General features: G+C 38.7%; 1 protein-coding gene across 1 annotated transcript in view; it reads left to right on the top strand.

The window, feature by feature from the left end:
* Positions 1-19,922, top strand: part of SHISA9 (shisa family member 9) — a 195,325-nt gene that overhangs the window by 159,084 nt on the left and 16,319 nt on the right. The window contains exon 3 of the mRNA XM_013940248.2: positions 12,309-12,464. Coding sequence (XP_013795702.2) covers positions 12,309-12,464 — 156 coding nt within the window. The remainder of the gene's footprint in view (positions 1-12,308; positions 12,465-19,922) is intronic.

Genomic DNA, 19,922 nt, shown 5'->3' with positions numbered 1-19,922 from the left:
TTATGCTTATAATGTATAGTTAGTCTACTTTGCTTCTTTATGATATTTCAAGTTTCACTTCAGAGGCCTAAAGCAAATGAAAAATAAGAGAAAAGGAAAGAATACATCCATTTTTTCTGCGATAGCATTTTCTTTTTCAAAAGAAGCTATTTATGTGATCCTCTCTCTTACCTAAATTTTGCTGTTTTTTCCCCCCTGAAACTCTTGTGCATATATTTGGATAAAACAGCACTAAATATGTATATATATATGAAATAATTTGAGTCTAGCAATTATTGAAAGAACTATGTGGAACACATCAAAACTAATCAGCTAAAAGTTAAACTACTATTTTACGTAAAAGGTCCAATCGAAATTGCTGTAGCTCAAATAAATGTTTGTTTATGTAAGACTTGGTGTTGATCAGCTAAAAGGGAATCACGTATAGGACACCAAAACAGTTCATTTTTGTTTAAGCGTTAGTTAAGGAAAACTGATGATTAAAGATTCAGAGACTCACATTGTCCTTTTTGGAGGACACTGCCTCAGTATTCACTAAAACCAGCAATAGTTTCAAGAAACTTACCATAATAAGTGTCAGAAAAGGGAGAGGTCATACCTGAGGACAGCAAGGGCAGATTTCAAGAGCACTTCAGTAAATGAGACTGTGTTCATATTTGATGGTCAGAAGAAATTATCTTGCATACGTAGACAAAGGGGTTCAGCCCTCTGTTCTGTAAGACTGTCAAAGCACTAGCGTGCTGTCAAGCCTTAAAAAAAGAGAAAGAACAGAATTGCAAATCAGTTAATTAAGCTTAATTCATGAATTAAGGGACAGGAGAGGAAGGAATGGAAATAAACAGATAATCAAACTTTTTATAGCATTTAGTCAAAATATGGTCGTAAGTAACAGCTAGCGTAGTTATGTCAAGAACAAACAGAGCCAAACCTAAGCAATTTCCTTCCATGACAATGTCACAGGCCCTTTGGATAGCAGAAAAGCTGTAGATGTAATAAATCTTGACTTTAACAAGACTTCAGCAACTGTTTCTGGAAGGTAGATGCAAAACTGTCTGGAAAACTGCATTCAGAGAATAGTCAACAACGGTTCGTTTTTTTCAAAATAGCAGGATATATTGAGCAGAGTTCAGCAGGGACCTATTCTGTCTCTAATATTTTGCAATATTTCCATTAATGAGGAGGAAGGTAGAACAGAATGTATGCTTATTAAACTTGTGGACAACACCAAGCTGGAAGGGGTTTGAGGTGTCTTGGAGGACAGAATTAGAATTTTAGAAAGTTGGAAAAATAGTCTCAAAAATAAGGTGTAATTCAGTTAAGAGAGACACAAGACTCTATGCATAAGAATAATCATCTAAACAAACACAGGATGAGAATGACTAGGTAAGGAACAGTTTGGCATAAAAGGATCTCAGGGCTTTAGGAGATCACTGGCAGAAATGGATCAACAATATCATGCTCATGCCAAAAAATAAATGGTATGCTAGGATGTATAAATAAGCAGAGATCCTGTAAGATACAAGAAATAAAGAGGATGAGATACCAGATCTCAAGAAAGATGTGTTCGGAAAGGTTGTATTTATGAGATTGCTAATCATTCTATAAGAACAGACTGAAATAATTCCTATTATTTAGTACAAAGACTGAAGGAAGACCTTAGTACCAACTTTAAAATACTAAAATTCTGCTGCAGAAGGGATAGTAATCATCTGTTCACCATATCCTTAACAGATAGGAGTACTAACTGATTTAAACTGTCTTAAAGGGGAATTAAATCAGATTTTAGGAAAAGTTTTCTAATTGTGAGGATACCACTGGAATAGAATTAGAATTGGACTAAATTTTGTATGTAGGCTGTGGAGCCCCTCACTGGAGTTTTTTTAAAAACATGACAAACATCTATCAAGAGTATAGTTAATCCTCCCTGAGAGGAGTATGGGATAAACCAGAAAATCTTTTCAAGAGCCATTCATTTGTATTTTCTATAATTCTATGCAAAAAGATAAAACACGCATCCCACTCAGTAATCTGTAAATTTTGTTCTCAAATATTTTAAAAGATAACAAATCATGGCTATTTCTTTGAGAACAGAACACTAATTCTCCACTGGTCTTCAGAGTTTTGTTTGCTTAACGCAGAATAACAAAAGAAAAACTGCACTGGCATTAATAAGACTTGCACAAGCGGATCAGGGAAAAACAGATCCATAACTAGATATTGCAGCTTCATTGTAACACACTAATATATTTTCATCTCTAGAAAGTCTAAAAGAATAAACTAAATTATGCCAAACAAGTATATAGCTCATTCTTCTCCTTTCCTGGGTCAGGTATATCAGGACAGCCTATGCCACTGGGATATGCACAGCTGAGGTACATATTTTAGTAAAATATTTCTCAAACCCCATGTTAGCTGGATGATAGCACATCACAGCTAGTGAAATTGTCCCAAACTTTGCTGACTGAAAGGCCGCAGTGCTGGGCAACTTCCTTCAAATTCTAACTCTATTGCCGCCATAAACCTTAACTCTTTAATTGCCCATGCCATGAACAGCACAAGAGAATCCTGCAGGCAAACTGTTCCTTACATGCTATAGGTTGCAGACCACTAAGTTACTGCTTAAACAGAATAGTAAATAATAAATATAAAAAAAAGAGTCTGTAACATGGTTTTTTTTTAGAATTTTTATCCTCTAATGTTTTCCTTCTAACACCTTGGTATATTGGGACAGCTAATAGACTATCCAGTGAAATGCCTCAAGTAAGGGATTTTTTAATGTATTCGGACTGCATAAAATTCTACACTCATTGGTGGTCAATAATCATTATGGTAAAAGAAAACAACAAAAAACCTAAGGAAGGCATATAAACACTTAGAAGGAATACCAAAGATTATAATGACAGGCACATTCCCATTATTAAGTAAAAAAGGACTGTATATATTATTGGAAGAAAAATAATGTCATTAAAAGACAAAATAGGCAGAATAAAGAACCTGAACTGGCTGGTACATCTTAGCAGACTCTTTTTATTTCTCTGAGAATGCACAGAACTTTTTGATTTATAAAACAACTGATACCTTATAGGAAAGTGTAAAGAGCTTCTTAGCAAAAAGATTTTGTCATGTAAGTAAAATCTGCTGAATTTATCCTTTCTTAATTTGCATAGCTAAGGATATTTGCAGTGCTCAAAGTGTGTATAACTGGTTGGTTTAATTAATTTCTCAACTCTGCTACTTGAGGCAAAAGAAGATGAAGAAAGCCAGAAATGTGGGTGGGAGTGAGAGCATAGGATCGCTTCCTGCCCTCCCACAACTCAAGCACTGGAAATTGGTATGAAAGCAGGGTCTTGATATCTGAAGAGTTCATCTGCTTATTGCCTTCTTAAAGGTTATAATCCTCTGTTTGTGAAGGCACAAGGGGTTGCTCTAAAGAAGATTACAATGTCACAAATCCTATCAAAGGATTATAACTGTCAGGTTGTGAGTAATTATGAAGGAAAAGCAAACCTTCAGAGGACACAAAAATAACTTTCATAAAAGGAGATGTGGTATCCCATAACAAAAGTCCACATGGAAGACCGAGCTCAGACTTTAGTGTTTTTACATGTAAGAGGGCAGAAAAAATTATAAGAATGTGAGTGCAGTGGAACAGTGCTGAACACAAGGAATATGAAAAACATAACAGAGAGGCTTCCAGCCGGTTTAGTCACAAGGCCAGTGATATCCTACTCCCACCTTCCTCAGATGGCAGTAAAACAGCCAACTGATTTCACAGAACTCTGCTCCTACACGCTTGGAGTCTAACCAGAAATGAGGAGCCCAAACCTGAAAAATGATGAAGGCCCCATCTCCTAAATCACTGAGACCATAGACAATTCAGCATCTCACAGCATCAGAGTCTTCATCTAGAAGAAAATGGGGAGCTCTGGTGGCCAGCTCTTGAATTCAAGGGGCATACAAAGAAGCAGTATTTGTTGCCTCTTTCCTCAGTTGTACCCTGTCACACAGAGTTCAGACGGGCTCACAGGCATAAGATTGTTATACCTATAAATCCTTTCCCACAGATTTAAACATGAAGTGGCAGTAGCATGTTCAGTAAGAAAATGTTCCTTTTACAGGGACATTGTGTACTCTTTCCTTGCTGCCCTCAGATGGCCATAGAGTCCCAAACCTCTTTGACTGACCACATCACTACTTATTTTCTTTCTTTTACTTTTTATACCACCTAAAATAATTATTCAAAGAAATATCTCTGTCTCTGACATGCATACAGTTAATTGCCTGAAGAATGTAGATAGAAAATTAAAGGGGGGAAAAACAGGAGATACTGTAAAATTAGTGCCATCCTCATTTGCACTTAAGATAAAAGTATTCAGAATTAAGAATCCATCTGTCTTAAAATGTATGTTGATAAATAACATTGCCTACATCTGACAGCAGAACAAAATTCCATTGCACTGGGTGGAGACTTGGGAATTTTGCCATTTATCAAAAAAGGCATGGGACATTGTCTGAGAGACAACGGCACACTGACTATATGGCTCACTGTGTGCAGTTTACTCTTCCTGCCAAGAGACAGTTAGTTCCTCCTAAGATATGGACCAAGGGCAGAACATGGTGGATTTTGTGGAGAACCCTGACCTGGCTTCATGACCTTCCTACCCATGTTCAGCTGAGCAACACTGCCTCTGGATGTCAGCTCATGAATCTCCTTACCACAACACATAAAGACAGTGTCCACAGTGATCTTGTCCATCAGCCCCTCAAACTAGATCAATAAGGTGCTAAGAGATATTATGCCATCTTACCTTTTACCAATTGTCAACTTGAACCAACAGGTTTCTTTTTTGTGTCAGTCAGCACTACCAACCGTGCTGGTTCATAAATGCTTTCGGTAGGGGATATGCTTAACTTGCCTGTGCTACACGGTGTCAGAACAGCCCACAACACCATTGCGTCATAAGGAGTTTAATACCTTTTTGAAGCTGACAATGTAACTGAAGATGTTCCTGGGTCCAGCATGTTTCTATTTTAGGGAAAAAAGGCTTCTCAGAAATCTATTGAGGATATCCATTGTGAAAGACCATGCAACCTCTATCATGGAAGTTGGCAACAAAACTAGAGGTTAGTCATATAGGAAGTGAATAGAAAATATATGGCACTAGAGAACAGTATGCTGAAAGGCACCTGCATGCAGTGGCACCATAGAGAATTAAGAGTATAGCATGGGCCTAACTCCTACAGTTGTTAGGACAGAGGAAGGCAGAAGACTGTGTTTGATGACAGGCGTTTACACTGTAGACTGTCACTTCCATTAAATAGAAACATTTTCTTGCTGGATGAAGTGCCATCCCACTCATCTCAGATCCTTTTTGTGATGGTGATTAGACGGGTAAGTTGTCTGTGTTACAAGAATGTTTTTGTGATACAGTGCAGAGACAGAACAGGGAACTGGCTAACATAAATTGCCATGAAAAATATTTATTGTCTCAGCACTACCATATTTTGGGAAAAAATGTCACTCACGTGACTTGTACACTACTGATGAGAGAACAAAAAAGGCAGCATATCATAAGGGACAGAGACTTACAGGGATGACTTACTGAAACTACCACATAGGGAAAAACACAACTCCATCTGAAAAAGTGAAGGCAGAACCTCATCTCAGAAGCCACACTGCAGGGCTACAGTTGGTCCAAACATGGTAGCCTTAATGATCAAATCTCAGAAAGACCGTCCAATGAAGAAAGATTAAAAGGAGTGAAATTATTTACTTCAGAAAGGAGACAAATATTTGAGAAGTGGGAAAAAAGCATATAAAATAATGAACAGCAGAAAATCTGGATTAGGATCATCTGTTCTTGCTAAAACATAAAATCAGTTCAATTGCAAGGTAGAGAATTTAAGATTTGATAATAGGGAATACTCTTCAACTTAGCACTTTTACTAGACTGTGGAAAATGTTGCTATGGAGCGCCACTAATTTAACAAGAGCTGAAATACCATTTTATGACTGTGGGGAGAACAAGTACATCCAGGTTTATAACAGTTAATGCAAAAAGAATTTTAGAAGGCTATAAGAAGATTGCTGGTTTGGGGGATACCCCACCTTGCTTTTTTGGGCGTAACTCCTATCCTTCAGGGATAAGCACACATCTTTCAGAGAAGGCAGATTTCGCATATAAATACCACTGGAGCTCTTGCACCCTCTTGTGACACATTTGGTACTGGATGGAGAGTGGCTACTGAACTAATGGACCACGTATGTTATGCACATTTCCATATATGAACAAATTGCACATAATCTAATGGATGTCTAGCCTGGCTTCGAAACATCAGCTGTTAGAGTGTACCCTTGTGTGCTCCTGCATGCAGTGATGCTCTGGATAAGAATATCCTTTAAAAAGATATCATTTAATGCAGATGTGGAGAAAGAGGCAAAGGATCTAAATAAAAAGACAATGACAATAGCAATACAATACATACAAAGAAAGAGAGAAAGAGCAAATCTTCTAGTCATGCGAAAATGCACAGTATATAGGCTGCAGGTTTGAGTTCCACCCCAACAGGAGGCTTAGTCCCATGAATGGAGAACAACAGACATATTACCCAGAAAGGAACTGGTCTGAAAGGAATTAGTTTACAGGGATAATCATGCTGTTACTACCATATAGCTTTTGTTGTATCTGGGATTCTGCAGCAACAGCATATGCAGTTTCTATTGGGTGAGTCTTGTAGGACTGTGAGTATGGTTTGGCAAAACCGGATGAGCTGGTCTTATAATTAAGTATAACACACTCAAGAACAAAGAGACAAATGTGCATGTTGGTGGCAGCGCAGTTATGGAGGGGAGGGGAGCAGGTTTCTACTGGTATTCTCTAGTCACTCAGATCTATTCTGTTTTCATAGCTGTTATTTTCAATTTGAGTTAGTTCAGGGCATATCTTTTTCTCTCGAGTATCTCAAAATGCTCAGCTATTATTATATTTCACTCTGATTTTTCCTTTTTCCCCCCTTGACTTCCAAGTCTTCTTTTGTCTGTCTTGTTCTCATTTCTTTTGAATGTGTGTCTGCAGGTGGCTTTTATAGCAAAATCTCATTCCGCTTTGCTGCCCTTCCCCCATCCTCTCCTGTTTTGTTACTGCATTGCCTATCTTATTTGTTCTTTTCCTTATGTCTGCAACTGCTCATTTACTAATAGATTCTGTTCTGTGCAGATGTATTTTTTTCATTTTCCTTGTCTCCAAGCACCGAATCCATGACTTCACTGCTACAGAAAGGAATGAATCCCCAGGCAGCTCTATAGAACAGGTTTCAGTCTCCCATGGCTGAAGGGAAGAAAGACAGTGGTTGAGCTTTAGGGAGGTTCATGGCAGGTTACTGGCTCTCAGTGAACAAGCTTATTATTGCTAGCATCATACTAGCACTCCTCCCTCTAACCCTGAATATTTCCCCTAACCCTGGCAGCACCTTGACAAAAATAAACAAACTAGGTGAACAGCACAACAAATTCTATAAGCAGTGCAGAAAATGAAGAAAAAATGTTTGCGTTTTTGCCTTCTCTCTTCATATTCATGCATGTGACCATAGTGTGTCAGGTCTTCCTACACTGGGTTCCTATTTGTGTTTAATAACTGCTGAGATGCCTATTCCTTGATTTCTGAACAAAGTGCATAAATTAGATATGACATCATCTTAATTGGATGGAGTGCAGCTTAACTACAGCAACTGATTCCATTATTGTTGTCACCGTGATGCACACTACAGCCACTTAGACTTACAATTAGGGAGGGAGAGGAAACACTCCAAAAGCACTTTCACTTGAAAATCCCAGTAAGCTGTTAGCTGTGACATCTGGATGCAAGTTTCAATTGCACAGGCTGAGATATAGGTTGAGGTAATAAACAGATAAAGTAACGATGAAAGTCTTCATCAACTAGTGGGACAGGGTGGTGGGGATGTACAACCCACTTTCTCTAGCTATAAACTGTTTCTGGTGCTGCTTCCCTCCAGTTCTTATTTTCTGCTCCATTTGCCTCCCACAAGCTTTTTCTGTACCCAGAACTCTTAAGGGGATAACAGTCAAAAGCATTCTGCAGCATCTGAAGACCTCCCTTCCCCCCCCTCCCCCAGTATGTCTCATTTTCTGCCTAGCAGATGTCTAGCTTTTGTGTAGTGAACTCCAGCATGCTTTCTCCAACTCCTTCTCTTGGGCTGGTAGTAGGAAGACAGAAAACTAACCACTAAGACTACATCTAGAATGACTCCTTGAAGTCTTGGGAGTTCCTTAAAGCAGGTTAGGATGCAGCCTGGCATTGAATTTCTTGTTTCAGCAGAAAATAGGATAGGTTGGGAATATTGCAGTTTTTAAAATATCACCACTGCTAATCAGGTCTGACTATTCGTGCTAGAAGCTGTGGCACAAACAGTTTTTTGACTCTTTGTGATGTTCATGTTCTCTGTCTTTTAAAAATAAAAACATAAATATTGGCAGTGGCACAGTGCAGCTGGTTATATGGAATACCGTACTGGACAATGTAGCAGTGTCAGGTTGCCAAAAGTACTGTATCAGCACAGCCACAGATTTGAGGTTAAAGTTGTCCCCGTTCAGTGAAGCCAGCTATTTGCAAATACCAATCACAGAATATCTGGTTTATGAATATAAAGGATTTAACTTGGCACTGGAAGTCAGCAATAAAATTGGTTGGGATTTTTCTGGTTAAACTTTCTTTCAATTGAAACCAATCCCCTCCTTCCCACAGTATCCCCAAATATTTTGAATAATCCAATGGATTAGTATTTGCTTCCAAAAATTTAACGCTGGCATTTATCCAATTTCAGGGGAAAAAATGTCAAAGTCTCAAACTGAAAGACTGCCAGCTGCTAGCTGATCATGACTAAACTGAGGCTCCGCCAGTGGTTAGACTTAGATTCCTCACCACAACACCTGCTAAAAAATTTGCATTGTACCATTGTTAATTTAGTTACAATAGTTTCACGAATACCATCCAAATATAGGTGACTTTACCCCTCATTATTACATTATGTGCGGAGAAAACAAGATAAATGTCCCGTTCGCTCACTTAATTCTAGGAACATACAGATAAGGAATTAGGTTACATAAAGTTTATCAACCTTGCAAACATTCAGAAATGGAACATTGACCAGATATGACATATTTAGACTAAAAATTAGTATGATTCAGATCAAAACAGGTAAATATATCAAGCTGAGGTTTTCCTTTAGGTCCTGGGAATCCAGTCCAACGGGAGCCTCTTTATAAACAGGAATCTTTCTTCAATATAGTTCAATGCACTGTGCCACAGTTTGGCCTTTTGCTTAGTTTACTTTGTGCAAATGGCCAACTGAATTAGTAATTTCACCTGTGTTTTCTATGGGATGACTTAGTCTTGCATAAGCACCTGAGTGTGAATGATGGATATTGTGCAGTCAGTGCAGCAGTGAAAGAATAACTGTCATTAATTTACTTGAAATTCATAATTTAGAAGAGTTCCAGGCTTTTAACAAGAAGTGACAAAACAGAGGTCGAAGATGATCTAGGGATGTGAAACATACCTCATTACATCTTCATAAGCATTCAAAGAACCAAAACACAGCAACAATAATCCTGCTAACAACATGGTCTTAAAATGGGACTGCCACAGAACATGTAGAATAAAAACAAACATTCCTAATTCAGTTTCTCCAGTACATTTCTGGGGTAATTTCCTTCATTACTGTTAAAGAGGTGACTGAATAAAAGTGATAGGTCTAAGTAAGAGACAGAAGCTAGAAAAACAATTCTGGTTAACTACAACTTATTTACAGTGTCTTTGGAAGTCTTCCAGAGCTGCAAGTCACTTTGGCAGTGACAGTAGAAATACTGGTATTCACAACACTTTTATCACACTGAAATCATGATGTTTTGACAGACTGAATAATAAGAATTGCCACAAGGGAAATTCATGATAGTGGCATGTGAGAAGTGCTGATCTGTATCTACTCAGAACAAAATTAGGGATCCTAGTGGTAAAATGTTGATACTTTCTTCGTATTACCGGACCAACCCTTGCTGGTAGCTGCCCTGTTAGTGAAATACAGCAGTGCTAGCATTCCCCCTCAAAAGTGTAGAGGCAACCATAAAAGAGAGACAACTGGAAAACATGGATGTTTTGGAAAAAGTAGCCAGCTCTTTTAGGGTATAAGTCATTAGAGTAAGAGGCTTTCTTCAGCTGTACTCTAGGGATAGAATGGAAATGCAACAGGATTTCTCAAATTCTAGCTCAGTAAGAGAATAGTTACTCCACTGAATTATATATGACATACCAGTACTATAGCTGAATAGAAGCTTACTGAGAAGTTTTATTTATTAGAAAATGGCAACTCATTAAGATGGCAACTGTTTCTGTGAAAGGTTTGACTTAACAAACTTGCCCTTGCTAGATAAACCTATCAAAAAGATTCAAAAAGTATTCCAATATTTTGGGGAATTTTGGAACAGAAAATTTTCTGGTTTTCATTTCAAAATAACATTTCTCTTTAAAAAAGTAAGCCAACTTATAATAATATATATAATATGTTGAAATCATAACAAGATTTTTCTCCGGACCTGACACTATTTTCAAAAATGTCCAATTTCAAATTTCATTTGTTTGATAAAAGAAAAAAAAACTTTTTGAAATATGAAAAGCTCCTCTATTGTGGGAAAATCATTTCGCATTCAGCTCTACCTAGTATCCACTACCAGCTTGCTCCCTATTAACAACCAGTAACAGCAAGAAGAAACATACTGTTACTAGATTGTGCCACTTCCACCATCATTCTTCAGGTGCCTAGTGGTCCTCTCTCAACTTGTTTATATGTATATGTAGTAGGTGGAAGTGATTATACTGCTCTGCAGAGGCAGGTGCAGCCTCAGTCTGGGTAGCAGAGACTACACCAGGCAGCAGCAATGGGGAGGAAGAAAAAGGGGTGGAAAAGTTAAAAAAAAAAAACAAAAAAAACTTAGTTTTCCTTTCCTTTCCCAGCAGTAAATCCGTTACTGGCTCCACAGAGCTGCTGCTCACGCACTCAGCTTCATTAATGAGCTGTGGAAAGCCAAGTGGCTCAATTCCCTTAAAATCCTGGCAAACTGCAGGGATATTTGGCTCCTGCCAGATCCTGTGGGCACTTCGGGGGTGGTCCACTCACTCCATCATAATAAGCCTTTTTTTCCCCTAACAACCCAGCTTTCTTTCTACATGATCATAATCTTGTGCTTGATGCTAGGGGAGTTACTATTGTCACAAATTCAGCACATGGTTTCATTGCAGGAGGAAAAGGCGCTGTTGTGTGATTTCAGAAGCCATGACAGGGTTCTCTGACTGACAAACAGCTCCAAAGACCTCAAAATACACAGCCTGGAGAAAGACTCTTGAGGAGATATTGCTGACCGCACTGAAATCTGGCTTTGCAGATTGAGTGCAGCGTACAATTCTGACCAAACTTCTTAGAAGAGGGAATGAAATAGTACAAACGACTAATAAATTATGATATAACTTAAAGAGAAAAAGTATTCAGGCTGCAATCTCTACTATAATGGGACAAATCAACCAAAGAATTGATACGGGGCTAGTACTGGTATAAAACACTAAATAAGCAGTAATTAGCACCTGCTTTTAGATACGCCTGATACAGAAAATGCTGTCTTGGTATGAAACTGTGATACGTACTATCAGGGGAAAAGGAAAAAACATGAGGAAAAAGTGTGAACTTTGAAGGAATTGCCTAATGATAAACATTGGCCAAAATTCCACGTACTGCACTGTGGGGCATGTCTACAGAACACAACATAATGCTGTGCATATAACTGAGCTAGTTCTGATATTAAAAGCAGTATAACTGCATATTTGCAGCAGCTTTTCTGACCAAATTTGAATTAGCCTAGCTAGTTAACCACATGAACAGAATGATACTATTGCCTATTATTCAGGCTACCCTGGAACAAACTTCAAGTTTTGGTTTGTATGTTAAAGCTGTGACAAATTCAGTCTTTGTGTTGGTGTTCAATTGTTTTGAAAACCTATTTTTTAGTTCAAAGATCTTTGGATGCAAAGTTAGCATGTACTGCTACAATCATTCCTCAGCCTTTAATCACGCTATTGACTGGAGTACAGGTTTGTCGTACTCAAACTCCCACCTTGTAGTAAACACAGTTTTGTTGCATTAAGTCTCATGATGCATACTGTCTAATCTGTACTGGATAATGATGTTAAAATTTAAGGACTGGTGGTTTTTTTTTTAATGCATGTCGATTTTCTTTAATGCAGATCCACCGCAGATGAATAATGTCATACCAACATCTCCCCTCCTTCCTCAGATGGCACATCAACACTCATATCCCAGCCTGGGACAGATCACAAACCCATATGAGCAACAGCCCCCAGGCAAGGAGCTTAATAAGTACGCCTCTCTAAAGGCAGTTGGTAAGTAAGCACCACAATGCAGGACTTCTCCTATAGATCAATATGTTGCATTCGCTGGTGTCAGCTGATGTTCAGCTCCAGAGTTAAAAAGAAAGTCTTGCTCTTCTGGACTGCTTCATTATAGAATTTGCCCATTTTAATATCACGTTAGTTGGAAATGTATTAAAAATTAACAGGGGGATACAATTAGTGATAAGAAAATTACATGTAAGAATAGGAGATCATACACATGTGTGCGCGTGTATATACACACACACAAAAACACACTATACCTACTGTATACCTTTTAGTGAGTTTCACCTATGTTCAGCTCTAGTTCTTTATGCCCTGAATATGCCTACATACACATTTCAGTAGGTACTTTCCATATTTATCTGCACAAATGAGACAGAAGCATCAGATAAGCTGCAAATTAAGTGTGTACTTTAGACACCTGCTCAATATTTCCAAAAAGAAAACATACCTGCATACTTCAGAAGTAACAGCTTTCATATTTTCTGTAGGATGTGCATTAGTAGGTGACTCGAGAAGTATTCTTCTAATGAACATCCCAGTGGTGACTAGTTTCTAGGATTGATTAATGTTATACACTGTTATTTTAAGAAAATGGGGGGACATCCTCTAAGAGACAATTTTAGGAAAGTAAAAGGACAATGGTGAGTAAAGATTTCAACATAATTTTCATAATGAAAGTGTAAGTTCCTAGCACTTTTCAGGAACTGTAAATACTATTGCCTATCATGCGAAGTTGCAAAGCCTTTATCACCCTATGTTTCAGGCCCCTTCTAGACAATAAGCAATTAAGAACTGTGGGGTCTATTCATACAAAGCTTCTCATGAACCCTTGCTCAGCTTACACATACAGATGTTAACATCATTTTCCCATGAATTTAGAGCAGCATCGCACTGCCTATTTCCAGATAGAGCTATCTGGCTCAGAAAAAAGCAGAACAGCTGAGAACGTTCTGACTTAAGAATCCAGTGTCCATCATGCCAGAACAATTTTTCATCACAAATCAACATTCCTTTATCCAAACTTCAGGCTAGCAGACTTCTAACAAAATGTACATTGAAGTCCCCTCTCAAATGCACATAACTTTGCCTTAGCTTGCCATTTTTTCCCCTCATAAATGGTATTTTTAGGATGTTTATAAAAGACAGGCATAATATCCTTCTGCTGAATTCTGAATACGGATAGTGTACCTTTATAGTTCTTTCTTCAAAAGGTGATATTGTGTAATGTTGTGGTAATTATTACAGCTTTATGCATTGATATCAGGTTTATTTTTCATATGTCAGTTTAGTTTGGGCCAAAAAAGGTACTTAAGCATAATAAAATGAGAGATTAAACACTCAAAAAAAAAACCCTTCTACTGTCATCTACCCAAGAGCCACTGCATGTACTTGTTTTTGGTTTTTAAACTATTAACTTAGAACTTGGTTTTTGTGGCCAGACCACTGAGAAAGTAGGTGCTGCAACAGCCCTGGGAACAGTTACACTAGCAGCTGTTCTGTTTTCCTGCAGCAGGATGTCTCCAGAGTTGGGTAACCCTAGCTTCGAGAGGAACTTGTTCCCCCTTAAATGACTGATCTACATTAACAAGATTAACAAGTCAGCTACAATAACTACAGAAGGGATCGAGAACAAATTTTTAAAGGAATTTTGACATTCAATTCCCTGACGTTTAAGAATCTAGTAAAATTCTGGTATTTTAGAGTGCTTTAAAAATCAGGGCACAGATATCCCTGGAAGATCATGACAACTAGGGGACTATAAAAGAAATATGGGAAGGGAATACTGACTCCTTAGAAATTTAAGTAGATTTAAAACCACAGGTATGAAAAATTATTCCCTTTTAATATACTGCACTCAATCTGAAAGATACAAAGGAGACTGAATGGGATAAAGGAAGAAAATCATAAAACATACCATCACTGCTTATATACTTTCCGCTCCTCTACAGAGAAGAGACTCTAGCTGTTGAGTGTAGGTACAATGTAGCATAACATTAGAGAAATTAGTTTTACTGGGAATTTCTTTGATATCATCAGCAACATAGTATGTAGCTAAAGTATGAAGGAGTCTTTTGGTCTTTCCAGGCAATAGAGTGATGGGGAAGGATAAGGATGAAAGACTGTTCTTAGCATTTCATCTATATTTGAGTGTAAATTTATTTATAAAATTCACTTAATTAAAGATATTTCTTGGGTGTCTGAGCACAAGTTTTAAAAGTAGCTAGATTGTAACAGTACAGTTAAATCAGCCTTGAAAGATTGTGCACTTCAGCTCCAAAAGTTTTATAATGCCTCTCAGAATCTTAAACTAAATTAAACATAACTTTCAGGGACATTTTCTTCCAGGAGGATTGCACCATCTTCCCATGCTTTTCTCTTATCGGTGAGAAACACTATCACATTTTTTTCCTGCAGATCTACTGGTCTGAGATCATGTTAGGCAAGCTTTAGATTCAGGTACATTCTCACAAGAAAAGAAGAAAATCACTGAGCTGCTATTTGAACTCTTCCACAGAAAACAATAAAGACTTTGAAACTGTTACACATTCGCACCTTTCATTTGGCCATATAGAACCACAGCTAAATACACTGTTTTTAACAGCTTTCATACTCTCGGGCCACGGTTCCTCAAACATTGTCATTTATGCTGTACATCCCTAGATCACAAAGCAGTTCTTCTATGATCCCAGCCTGGCCTGGGTTTGTGACCGTGTTCTCACCACGGTAGCCAGACCGCACATTGGCCAGTTCATACCGGCCTCATGAGAGCTGTGAGAAGAAACAGTAATTGGCCTGACATCAGCCCCACCACATAAATTTAACCTGTCAAAATTTTTTCAGCAAATAGACACAGATCAAGTTCACCATGGACTGCATTCATATCACAAAGCCATGACATTTTTCATATGCTAAGGTTCAAAGTTGGATTTACTGATCCACATGGCAGTTTAGTGAGTCCATTTCCCTTTACATTCATTGACAGTGGCTTGAGAGTGGATGCAGTTGCCCACAAAAGTAATTGAATAAGGAACATAATTTTTATTTTTCTATGTATTTGAAGCAAACCATATTAATTTAAGTGCAGCTCACTCTAAACGATGCTGTTGTTAGGAAGTAGTTCGCTGTGCTTAAATCTCTTCTTTAATGGCGGGGGGGTAGGGACTGGGTAAAACATTCCTATTGGTTTGTAGCAACCAGAGTTACAGTGTATTAGTATCACCCATCATAATGTGGTCATAAGTGATAAGAAGTTTAGACAACCGAAAAAGTGATGCTTTACCACAGGCAGTATTAAATTAATGTCCACACAGCTGCTTCCTTCTGAACTACAGCTGTCCTAAAAATTTGGCTGTCTAATTTTAGAAGTCAGCCATTCATCCTTCAGTGACTGGCTGCTGTGCAAATTCAGTTGTGAAAATCTAGCGAGCCATAGTAATCTCTGTTCTGGATCCTGTTCTGGACCTGCATGAAATTCAGTATTGAATACTCAAGCATTTGTGAACACAAGAGGCAACAGTGCCATTGCTATTAATTTGCATTTTGTTACTGAATGTAAATAATCAATACCTTGGGACAGTGAGGCCAAGCTGAGCCCTAGGAAGCTTTTTTTAAGCTTCATCATGGACTCCAACTCCTGTAGCTCAGCAGAGTGGATTTGAAGTTGGACTGTTCACGCATTTATGCAATGCAACATGTGCATTGTGGAGTGTCTGATTCAGCTCAAAAGGGAAAGAGAAGAGAATTGAAAAGGCCGATATGGGTGTACTTTATTTAAACAGTAAAATTATTTTTATGTGAACCAGTTCGAACTGCACAGCCAAATCCTTACACACCCAATACGATATTTTCCTCATTTCTTGTGAGGATTTTTTTTACTTGTTGCAGCCTCCAGAATCCATTAAGAGTAAGCAGGACCGCCAGTTTGGGGGGTCCTGGTGGACAAGTTGACCATGAGTCAGCAATGAGCCCTTGTGGCCAAGAAGGCCATAGGAAGAGTGTTGCCAGCAGGTTGAGGGAGGTGATCCTCCCCCTCTCCTCAGCCCTGGTGAGGCCACATCTGTAGTACTGCATCCAGTTCTGGGCTTCCCAATACAAGAGACATGGCACTACTGGAGGGAGTCCAGTAGAGGGCTACTAAGATGATTAAGGGACTGGAGCATCACTCACATGAGGAAAGGCTGAGAGCTGGGCCTGTTCAGCCTGGAGAAGAGAAGGCTCAGGGGGTGGATCTTATCAATCCATATAAGTATCTGAAGAGAGGGTGTAAAGAGGATAAGTCAGACTCTTTTCAGTGGTGACCAGCAATAGGCAACGGGCACAAACTGAAACACAGGAGGTTCTGTCTGAACATGAGAAAAAACTTCTTCACTGTGAGGGTGACTGAGCACTGGACAGGTTGCCCACAAAGGTTGTGGAGCCTCCTTCCTTGAAATATTCAAAAGCTGTCTGGATGTGGTCCTGGGCAACATGCTGTAGGTGACCCTGCTTGATCAGGGGGGTTGGACTAGATGATCTCCAGAGGTCCCTGTCAACCTCAGCCATTCTGTGATTCTGTGAAGTGGTCAGTGGCTACTTGCCAAATTCACCTTTTCCTCTTACTGACTGCTAGCATTTACATCTGAGTAACCTGAGGACATTCTGTGCCTACCCGGTATTCACAAATGAGTACTTGGGGTACAAGGTAAAAACAAGTTGAGATTTATTTACTGTATTCCTCACTGCAGCAGAATTTCACTCTCCTCCTACTTAAACACATACACTCCCATGGAATAATCAGTAGAAGCCAGAGGGCCCTTTGGAAACAAGGCAGAACAACATGCATGCCCTGAAATAATGGAAAAGCAATCCAGCTCCCTGCATCTCTGACCTACCTGACTGGTGCACTCTGTTCATCCATTATTTGCCCATTTTTATCGAGCCAGAGAATCTTTTTCAAAAGAGATAAATTTCTCTCACCAAGGAATGTCAGAGACTATCTGAGGGAAAAGGGTTCTACAAGCTCTTACTTAAGATCAGTCCTACCAGAAGTGGTCACTGAATGTTGTGTGGCAATAAAACACTCAGTGTTTAGATATTTCAATTTTTTGGTCGCCTGAGATGACATGATCCTGGTTTCCTTTGGTGCTTTTGCAGTATTTGATTATTTATGTGAAAAGTGCAGAAAGTGTTCTTTCTGCATAAATTATTCTTACTTCCAGTTCATCAACCATGTTTTTACTCCATGCTTAAATGGTTATTGCTCATTTAAGCAACCCTGACATGCCTAATGCTTCAAGTGGATTGAGAACACGCATCTGAACAACTTCATGAAATTCAAGTCCTAGGACATACTAAATACAAAGGTAGCTCATCACAAATTTTTATACACATCATTTGGACATTCATTCAGAAAGCATGAACAGTCCAACTTCAAATTCCACTCTGCTAAGCTATAAGTGATGGAGTCTATGCTGTACCTTAATAAAAGTTTTCTAGGGCTCAAGTTAGCCTCAGTGTCCCAAGTTATTAGCTATTTTCATTCATTCAATTTAGGACAAAGGTCTGCAAACTTGACTCAGTAATAGTTAATTTCCTTTTCTGAGTTTCAGGTAGTGCGAAATGGCAAATTTTCTTTAGAACTTCTTTAAAAAAAAAAAAGAGAGAGAGACTAGAACAAATTCCCCCAAGCTCCCAAACTTGATCTTTGTAAGCCCTGCAGGACTGGGGGAATGATTACTCAGCTGCTGGAGAAGTGCACCAACATGCATGCAAAACCTGAGAATATAAGTATTTTTATAGTTTAATAGGATTTTTTATTTCTTTTATAAAACTTCCTCTCCCACACACATGCACACACAAACCTATGAGGAACCGACTGAGCATGCCTTAACAGGAAATAACTCAGCTAGTTTAAATTTTTGCCAAAAAAAATCCAACCCACAATGGATAGAATTCCTCCCTGAAACTAAGACCCAGAAAGCCTTCAGTGATGCTGGGAGTTGTAGTCTCCTGTGAAAATGAAATCAGATCTAATTGACTGGATAGAGTGAAGCAAGAAGGAGGATATAATTAGGAGCAGACTCACCATCATATCTCAGAGTCTATGGCTCCCAGCATTTCTTGAAGCTTTCGAGTTCTTTGATTCCAAAGGAAAATGTTGGACTGTTCTCCAGCTCTGCTTGCAGCTGCGAAACCCCAAAGTGAGCTTCTGCAAATATCACACTCAAAGAATAAATATCTCCTGTTTTGATCACTGTTGCTATGTAGAAAACGTTGTGGCTGCAAGTATGCCAATGTACAAGCCAACATCTCCCTCAAAAAGGTGAAGCATGAGAGAAAGCTGCCCAGTTTGTCCTTTACACCTACACACACAGAAGGATCCAAACTGGAAGGAAATTATCATAAGGTTAACCGTAAGGAGTTATCTTTGAATCATCCTGTCTAGTGTGAAATTTGGCAGTGCATGACAGGATGCCTTCCCTTAAGCTTCAGATCTTCAGTTTGCATACAAATGATTCTAACTCTGTGTTGATAAAAGAGCCGTCTTATGAGAATAAATGTGACTTCACAGTTTCCTCCTAAGAAGCTGATACCTATCTCACCAAAAGACGAGACTCTGCATTATTCCATATAGTCCACTGTGCTCTGTCTCAGGGGCCTCTGTACAAAGACAGGAAGGGCTGGAAAGAAATACTGTGATTGGAAAAATACTACTGTGGAAACACACAACAGGGAAAAAGATCTGAACATGCATTCACGGGGGATGATACAGGTAATTCTTTAGAAAAACTAGAACTACAGAGCTATTGGACACAATATGTTTGTGTTACTTTACTTTCCTATACCAACCACACTGTTACACTGATGGATAAGTAGTCATGTTTCTTCAGAAGGCTTAAAAAGGAATTTCTTTTTCATTTCAAAGACTAAAGAAATCTTCAGCTACTACTTCCATAAGTGGTTGCACAAAAATGGATTAAAAAATATGAGACACAGGAATAGATCACTGGATGTAATGCCCGGAAAACAGACACGGAATTACAGATTAAGGCATCATTTGTCATATCCAGAGGGTGATTCAGTTAATGATTTCATACATCTAGAGGTATGTTCAGTGTCTTGCATAACGCTAGACTAGGCAACTTGTCTGATTCAACACTGAGGCTATGGATCTGTCTCAAGGAAATATGACATAAAAGCTTGATAGCTTTTTATTATTATTATTTAATCCAGTGTGGCTGGAGGATTTGGAGCTTTTGGGTGTTCATTTGCTACAGAAGTCTTTCATACTCTAATTCCTGCTTCTCCTTCAGGTACAGGAGAAATAATTCTAAGAAGCCTTCATTAGTAAACCTCACTTTACCAAACCCCTGCTAGTGCTGTTCCCATTCCCCAAGTAGACGAATTGCCTGTGCCACTTATTCCAGTTATGTCTTTCTGGTAAGACTCCCAAAACTTCACATC

This window comes from Apteryx mantelli, chromosome 16 (assembly GCF_036417845.1).
Source record: "Apteryx mantelli isolate bAptMan1 chromosome 16, bAptMan1.hap1, whole genome shotgun sequence".
In the NCBI taxonomy this organism is placed as follows: Eukaryota; Metazoa; Chordata; class Aves; order Apterygiformes; family Apterygidae; genus Apteryx; species Apteryx mantelli.
This window is presented reverse-complemented; position numbering and strand designations above follow the sequence as displayed.